At 39.0% G+C, this 9,117-nt stretch overlaps 1 protein-coding gene across 1 annotated transcript in view; it reads right to left on the reverse strand.

The window, feature by feature from the left end:
* Positions 1 to 9,112, reverse strand: part of MIPEP (mitochondrial intermediate peptidase) — a gene marked incomplete at its 5' end in the record, with an annotated part of 79,628 nt that extends 70,516 nt beyond the window's left edge. Inside the window, 5 exons of the mRNA XM_026858373.1 lie at positions 351 to 414; positions 1,328 to 1,414; positions 3,532 to 3,620; positions 6,148 to 6,321; positions 9,005 to 9,112. Of these exons, the coding sequence (XP_026714174.1) occupies positions 351 to 414; positions 1,328 to 1,414; positions 3,532 to 3,620; positions 6,148 to 6,321; positions 9,005 to 9,112 (522 nt within the window). The remainder of the gene's footprint in view (positions 1 to 350; positions 415 to 1,327; positions 1,415 to 3,531; positions 3,621 to 6,147; positions 6,322 to 9,004) is intronic.
* Positions 9,113 to 9,117: the final 5 nt, after the last annotated feature.

The following is a 9,117-nucleotide window of genomic DNA, read 5'->3' on the forward strand; positions in this document are numbered from 1 at the left end:
GTAAACAGGTTGTTCAGACAGCTAAGCAGCTATTTTAAATATCTGATGCAAACACCAATCAAAGAAAGCAGGCTCCCACATCTTGCTTGTAACTCTTCAGAACAGACAAAGTAAGAGTCAAACTGGGAAGAACAGCCAACTAACATCTACAACATTAAAAAACACACTTTAGAAGTGATTTTAAATAGACAAAATTAATCACTTCTCAGAAGACAAAATTCCACAGAGGACAGTAGGAATCTTGGAGGACAAACTGGCCCAGAATCACGTGATTCATGTTCTACACGTTTCATTATCTGGTCTTTCATAGTCAGGCAAATTTCTGTTTATATATTGTAGCCAAAAATTACCTTTTCTTCATCCAAATGAATGCCACTGATCTCAAAATCAAACATAAAAAGTTCTGCCACTCGCCTAAAAATACAGTAAACCCCTGTTAAAACAGCCTCATTTGATAGTAAGCATAATTTCTTAATAGATTTTCCCCTTAGTAGTTATTTAGATTTCATGCCTTTTACACAGAATACACAGTTATATGAGTATTGTTATTACGGACACAGACTTCCTACAGTTTAGGTCCTTAATAGTTTACTCAGGGGAACAGGATTTTTTCTTTGCAGTTATTTTAGTCATCTGCATTGAAAATATCCTTCAAAATAATTCTACTACATAAGTTTAGATGTTTAACCAATTTGTGGAAATTACCATTTTGACACTTCATTTATATTAACAGATCAGAAAAAGACCTCTTCAAATCTAACATCCCTGACTGTGGGGAAAGAAGAAAGGAGGAAGTAACTTACTCAACCATTAAACTTGTCTAAATATGTCAGCAAACAAACAATTAAAAACTACAACTGAATAAGCAGCTAATAAAACATTTTACAGCAATGACAGAGTAAGATTTACATAAATATACTGATAATCTGATTTTGAAAGATACGTATTTCTATAAACTGAAGTCGTTATAGTCTGTTCCCTACTTTTATTGCTAAAAACACTGATATATACACAGTACAGCACCTCATTTTAATCAAAATGGTATTACTGAAGAAAAGCTTACATTCTCATTTTTTTGTTTTTGCAGATCTCAATTATTCAGCTTAAATATATCTGGTGCTCTACAGTCACAGAGACATCCTCCAACACTATACAACTACAAACTTCCTAACTCCTGTGCAGTTATCTTAGTAGTGACTAATAAATTATTAACATAGATCTGGTATGTGTTTTCCAGTTGTATTATTTAACAAAACACAAAACATAAGCACAATAAGGAATGATATATACTACATAAAAATCTAAATCTACAAATATTAGTAAGTACCTGGTTTCTGGATCTAGGGAACGCATAACAATTTCATCAGCTAGCAGACGTCTCAAACTCTGACACAGTTCAACATCTGTGTTTAATCTGGAAAGATACAGAGTAAAAGAATCCCCTATTAGCAACAAACACTAATATTTCAGTCTCTTGGTATTACTCAAAGGCAGAGCTTAGTACTCAATGGAGCAACATCAAAACCCAAGGACTGTATTTTCAAAATAATTTCACAACCACACTTCTAAACTAAAAAATCTGTATACAAAAGATATGCAGACAAACTAGCATGGAAACAGGTCTTGTGTATCCAATAGAAAAATACTTCTGGATGGCATTTTGTGGCAAATACAAGCAAGTCTAAGACTGACAGCTTATTTTTTATTCACAAAGATAATCACGGGGAGAGCATACAGGTAGGAAAATTGTTTTCTAATCCTTATTTTGAAAGGACTCTATTAAAGGAAAATCTGTGTTCAAGTTTGCCATCAGATAAATGTGCTGCTGGTTGCCACTGAAGTAGACTAAGATCTTAATACCCCCAGAACATTTCCAGACACTCATCACTGTCCCTCTGCCAGTAAATACTATGTCCATCAGGTTTTTTGGCATAACTACAAGCACGTATGTCAACCTGGATTACTGGGTGGGAATCACAGTGGGGAATAAAACACGCATATACATCAGCATAGTTGCAGTGGGCAGCAGCCCCTAGTCTGTCACGCACACTAACTTCTTAAATCAGCTGAGGTGCAGGAAGCCTCTGCAGCCCCATTTGTAAAATGACTTAATAATTACCAATACCCAATTCAGACACAAAACACAACATTGCATCATGCCTGTACTTCAGAAAAGGCTCTGTACAGAAGGTGCTAAAGAAGAAGCCCAGCACCTATCAAAGAGTGGCTAAAAGCAGGTATGTACTGTTAGTAGTTCCTGAGAAATACGTTTTGCCCATGAAAGCAAACATTCAACAATAGCCAGTTTTGAGCATTTACAACAGTTTATGAACGTCTCCGGTTAATCTGTGAATACTTTCTTCTCTCTACAAATTTTAAATCTGAAGCAGTAATTCAGATATTAAAGTCATATTGTTATATATGGTGTGCTCAATCTAAGTCTTGAAATACCCAGTTTCAAGTGAAACGTTTCCAAACACTGGCAAGACCAAAGCAACAGTTTCTGCTGAATTTAATCTTAAAATTCTCTTTTTAGCCAGCCATCTTAGTCACAAGGCTTACTAAACAAACTGATGCACTGCTGTCCTCCTCCAAGTACAAAAGCCTTCACTCTGCCTCTGCAACTTACTGTGGGACACCTTGTCAACCTATCACTGCCTCCACTGTTATTAGGAACCCTGAGGGAAGCAGCAGACTCTGGGTCACCTTCACAGTACTGCTTGGTAAAGCCTTCACTTAAGAAGGGTACTCCCAAATGCAACAGGAAGTGAAGAGACTGAAAGGACACTATTTGGAAAGATTACCCCTTTCCACCTTTTCAGCAACCAAACCAGAAGAGAAGCAAATCAATTCACTGTAGTCAAGGGCCACAGAAGTAACTTTCAGGATTTAGGTTCTAAAATATTAACAAAAAAAGCCAAACAAAATCAAAAACCCCAGGACCTGAAGAAGACCCAAACCTCAGAAACAGAAGTCTTTCAGGACTTGTACATGAAATGGGGTTTTAAATAAAGCACAAGCATGACAGGGTAGACCAGGCATGTATCACAGACTTAGACAGACACATACTCAAATAATCCTTTTAACAGGAGACTATGCCTTCCTCTTCCACATACTTCACTCACTGGCTGGAATTTAAGGGGTCAGCAAACCACAAGAAAGTGTTGCACAATATAACAGCTGAAATCTTAAAAACAAATTAGCATTTTGTACATATGCTTCACAGCAGCTAGTTAACTGTCACAAGTCCTAAAAAAATGTAGCTCTGAATCTTTGATGGGTTTCAGTGACATGAAGTCAGTTAGTTGATAACTTACAAACTGTTCAGAACATAAATTGAAACTATAATATCTTTCATGAGATATTGTAACAACACTAAATCCCTAAATATTTGTCACAGCAACAGTGACACTTTGTTCTCACATGCAAATCTTTCATACATATTTTTTTGTTGATTGCTGTTTTCATAGATGATCATACAGATGCATATGGAAATAAAAAAGAAAAATAATAAAAAAGAAGAAAACATACTTCTCTACCATAGTACCAATGTTCCTGCAAGCTTCTTCAGCAGCCTCTCTGAATGCAAAGTCAGGATGGGCAATTTTCACAAAATCAGCCTGAGATAGAAGAAGAAAAGAGTGAGGCAAAAAGACAAGTAAAACCTTGAATTATAAACAAAGTTGCACTCAACTAGTTCCATTTACATTAACATTTACTTCTACAGTTCTGTGCAACCTATCTGCAGAATTTGGGTTTTTTTTCTAAAAAATAAAGCTTACTGGAAAACTGCTGACAACTATTAAATCAGACTGTGAAGGAGTCTCTAAGAAATACCTTTAATCCATATAATTCTTGAAAACATTTTTAGTATGGTGTGTATCTTGGAGTCCTTACAACACAGAGATACTCCAACGTATTTAAATGCTATAAAATATTTTTTAAAATAAAGTTCACAGTTAAGAAGAAAGCACACCACCAAATGTGCATAGAGGCTTTGATTTCAAACTCTTTTACTCTTGTGTACACACCATCAAGTTATGCTTTGACATCATTACCTACTAGGAAGAAATATCTTTAAAGAGAAAACCCCAAAGTTATTCTGGATTCAGAACAGGGCTTTTATTATTACTGATTCTTAGTAAGTCTCCAAATACTTAAAAGAGTTCAGAAGGCTAGAGGGATATGAAAAGGGGGCTGGGGAGCTAGGTCCTTCCATGACTGCCAGCATGAATTCAGGGAAGTTCTGGCATTAAAATGATAAAGAATTAAAGATTAGGAATACATTTAATTAAAAATTAGGAATACATTGAAGACATTCAGCATGATTTTACAGAAAGTACATGAAACAAGCTTAACTTTGTTCAACAGCATGACTGCCATTTGATTGAAAACACAATCACAGAATCATTCAGGTTGGAAAAGACCCTTGGGATCATCGAGTCCTACCACGAGCCCTGCTCTACAATGTTCTCCCCTACACCATATCCCCCGGCATCTCATCCAAACAACCCTTAAACACACCCAGGGATGGGGACTCCACCACCTCCCTGGGCAGCCTATTCCACTCTCTGGCCACTCTTTCTGTGAAAAATTTTTTTCCTAATGTCCAGTCTAAACCTCCCCTGTTGCAGTTTAAAGCCATTCCCTCTTGTTCTATCGCTCATTACCTGTGAGAAGAGACCAGCACCAACCTCTCTACAATGTCCTTTCAGGTAGCTGTAGAGAGTGATGAGGTCTCCCCTCAGCCTTCTCTTCCTCAGACTGAACAGTCCCAGCTCCCTCAATCTCTCCTCACAGGATTTGTTCTCCAGGCCCTTCACCAGCTTCGTTGCCCTCCTCTGCACTCACTCCAGCACCTCGAGATCTCTCTCATATTGAGGTGCCCAAAACTGGACGCAATACTCAAGGTGTGGCCTCACCAGTTCAGAACACAGGGGGACTATCACCTCCCTATTTCTGCTGGTCACACTATTTTAATAAACTAATTAACTAAATGTTATATACTTAAGATATTTACTTCTTAGAATCCCTGTTTAAAATCCTGTATAATATTGACAAGATAGGTGCTGAATCACAGATCTTAAAATTCCTGCCAACAGATAACAACCATTAAATTGCTTACAGACAGAGCTCTGCAAGCTCTGCATCTTTCTTTGAACACAGAAACCTGAAAATATACCTAGGAGGCAATTTTAACTCAGCAAAGTGAAACGAAACTATGACTACTGAATTCTGACATTAGTGTTTTAGTTAGATATTGATTGATTAAGAGGAATTAGTCATAGTCTATGTAAAATATAAGAGACAAAAGGAGAATCAGTGACTCAAGAGGGCATGTTAAGTACTTTCAGAAAAAAAAGTCCCTGGCACAAACGATGTCTTGAATCTAGAAAAGATTAAGAAACAAGATTTGGGAACTGAAAACACACAGAGAAACTAGAATGTGAAACCCAAAGTCAAAAAATTCAGTGACCTATTTATTAAGAACCGATTTCAGTATAAAGGGTCTGCTTCCTTCAAACAGAGTGATGCTTTGATAAAAGATGTACTTTGGGGAAAGAGTTTCCAGTGCACAATACAAAGTTCTCCATTAAACTTAATATTATGTGATACAGAATATCAGACCAAGTACTCTAATTCCGTGGACCACAGAAACTACAATCTAGGAAATACTTGCATTTTTTCTTGTATTAATAAAAGGCAATACTGTTTATTTTCACTGTTGCATTTAATCTGCAATTCTTAAAAACTTAAACTTAAAAACATGTGTATTACAACCCCTGCTTTGAGACCAACCCCCTGTTTTCCATAATGTGACACTGGAAAGCTTATGTATTTATATTACAGCAGGAATACAATTCTAATTTCACTGTTACTTTTCTTGTTGTGGCCTTTATAGTATTTTTACACCTGTCAAAATTAACTGGTCACTTTGACAGGATTTGTAGTTACCTATAATTTCGTAAAAGCCTTTATAATTAATTTTCAATCAATTTAATTTTCTGTCAACACAAAATTTCACAGAGCTGGTCTGCTATTTACTGCAGTGTAGAAAATCATAAAAAGGAAAAACACGGTGCAAGCTTTTTAAGTCAGTCAGTTTAAAAGAAATCAGTTCAAGTAATAATTAAAAAAGTAACTTACCAAGTCAGCTACTCTGCACAAGCCATCTGAAAGCTGATCAAAGATCATTACGGTCTCTGGCCCTGGTGGTGTTGAACATGCTTTCTGGACTAGCTGTTCTGATTCTTGCAATGCTCTGTTCTGTGCTTCTTGAAATCCTTCTGGACAGTTCAGCTCTGGAACACCAAACAGACCCTGCAGTGCACAACACAGTGAAAACACATCACCATTACCCTTCTCGACTTCTGTCCCTTTGTTTCAGAATGAAATTATCACCACGAAATTTTACCAAAATGACCCTAGCTAGCACATTGTGACACTTCACTAAAACATTCCCACACGAATATATTTGCAGATATAATAGTCACAAAATCAAAGACATACCACATAACATCTTTATTTCCCAGAGCAAAACCTCACTGAGTTTCTTTAAGCCAGGACTGTTCTCAGCAAACCTTAAGAGTTCAGTACCAAATCCCCACAAACTCTCCTCTCCCACCCCATACCTCCTATATCATCCTTTTCTCAAAGCATTTTTTATCTTGCTTCCAAAGCATGGGCACCAGATAAATCATAGGAAGTTCATTTACATTCTGAAATGGGAAAAATTATCCCTCTGATGCAAAAAAAGACTTATCAAGGAATGTCAGGACTAAGCAGGACTGTCAAAACAGCAGATAAATTAGCCAGCAGCTCTAGATATGAACAGATTGCAGACAATAGGACAGCTGTCTCAGGCTCATTAAATAAGCCCCCAATACTGGAACCAGATCTCAAAGGAATGATCACGAACAACTCAAAAATTTTATGGCATGAACAGTTTTATTCCTGAAGTTCTTACCAAGTCTAGCCCTGTCAAACAGAGCAGGGTAAACATACTGATGGGCAGGGTAGACACAGACAACAGTTATGTTCCGCATTTGTTGAAGAGAATGAAAAAGGTTCTACTGCAGATCGAACAAAATTGCTATCGCTACCTGCTACAGAAGTTGCACAATACAAGCCTAAAGTAAAAACATTTCATTTAAGATAAAACAGCATCTCTGCAAGCAGTACACTCCCTCTGCAACTGCTTAACTACAACATGATCATCTCCTTACCTCCTAACTACCAGTACAAGGTACATGTTTTCACACAACATCCATCCCTTCTCAAATTTAACCTCAGGATCTAAAAATCACTAGCTGGATTTGAAAATCCGCAGGCCAGACACTTTAAAATGCACGTTCTCCAAACTCTTTATTATAGCAGTCAGTTGAAGGTTTGCATAAAGCTTCCAAGTTATTCAATCAAATAAAAAGCTGCAGATTGACAGCTTATCTCTGAAAGTATATATTCTGAAACAAAAGCATACTCTAAAGTAATTATATGGGACATTCCGAGTTGCTATTTCCTATTGTCTTTCTGTCACTGTTGCAAAAACTGCCTTTTTTGTTCCGTAGTGCTCTTACTATAAGCTGGCCACCCTAAAACAGAAAGTTTTCTCACACTTGCCATGTTGTAATTTATTATTTGGAAACAGGAACTGGACTGAAATGAACATTGCAAAAGACATTTTTATATATTTACAAGGGTATATAAACACATGCACACAAACATAGGTATACATGTACCACACGACCCTTCCCTAACGCTTGCTGTATAAGGGACTCAAGACTGCCCCTTCCCTCCAGTCCTCAGCCAGCTGAGGCTGTGTCCTGCAATGTCCCAGAAAGCTCCTGGCCTTCCTGCTGCCCTCCATCGCTATTCACCCTTCCAAGTGAGCTCCTCCTCTGCTTGTAGTCCTCTGTGAACACGAGGTATCATCTCATAGATCAATTAGCCACGGAGCTCCTCTTCCATACGACACCAAGTTTGACATAAAAATTTTTATAATATTAAAAAATGAAGCCTGGTGTAGGTCTCTGTGTTTTTTAACTGTGTGGTTGCACAACTGCAGCATTATTCTCTTTGCTTGGCCTCAGCATTTACACCCTACCTGTCACAGCCTCTTTGCAAGCCTGAAACATGCATCTCTGTTCCCAAAGAATTCTACATCCTCTCCACGGGCCAAGCAAACCTAGAACTTGATCCCTAGACCAGGCAAATGCACAGTATTTAACTGGATTATTTCCTGGAGTAAGATTTACACCAGTGTGCTTACAGAGGCAGCAGAGCCAGAAGAAACGTTTCCCAAACAAATGCTGGAGTATAATCAGAGGTCAGATTTGCCCTCACTGAGCCCCCAACAGCTTCACCAGCCTCGAGAACTGTGGCTGGAATAGCTGAGCTAGCAGACAAACAGCACGGTGCCATTGAAAATACCCATCTCATGCTGTCCAGGAACTTGTTTAGATTCCCAGTGCTCTCATTAACAAACGTATCTGACTCATCCTAAAGACAAGTTAATGGAAGGTCCCAAGTGTCACTAACCCAGCAAAGAAATGCTTTATTGGCACAAGCAACCGAAAGCCAAGAACGATATCCCTGGCAAGAGGATGTCAGCAGTCTGATTTGTGAGGCACAGCCAACTGCATTGGCACGACGCTGGCGAATTAAAAAAGACCCTGTCAGGTAAGAGCAGGGAGTGGAAGGAGTAATGCACATATATATACGTCCGGTCTCTACTGAGTCCCTAAGCAAATGTTTCAATAAACAAGGCCTTAATTTTCAAACTCGGGTGTCCAGAAGGCATCATGCTTTGTGGTTCATTACAACCAAAACAAACCCTTACAAAAATGTCACCGCCCAACACTCCGGTAACCGCCCGGCTGTCCCCGCCACGTGGATTTAAGAGTTTTGCAACAAAAATTTACACACAAGAAAAGCCAAGCGCAAGGCTGCCGGCAGCCAGGGCCGCCTCCTGCCTGCCGCAGGCCCTTCCCCTCCCTCCGCTCACCGTCTCCGGGCCCGCCGCGCCGCCGCGCAGCTGCTGCTGCTGCTGCTTCGCATCGAAGGCGGCGCCCACCGGGCACCAGCTGGTGCTGACGGCCCGGCGGCCCGGCCCCGCCG

Source organism: Athene cunicularia, assembly GCF_003259725.1.
Source record: "Athene cunicularia isolate RWA chromosome 1 unlocalized genomic scaffold, athCun1 chr1_part1, whole genome shotgun sequence".
NCBI lineage: Eukaryota > Metazoa > Chordata > Aves > Strigiformes > Strigidae > Athene > Athene cunicularia.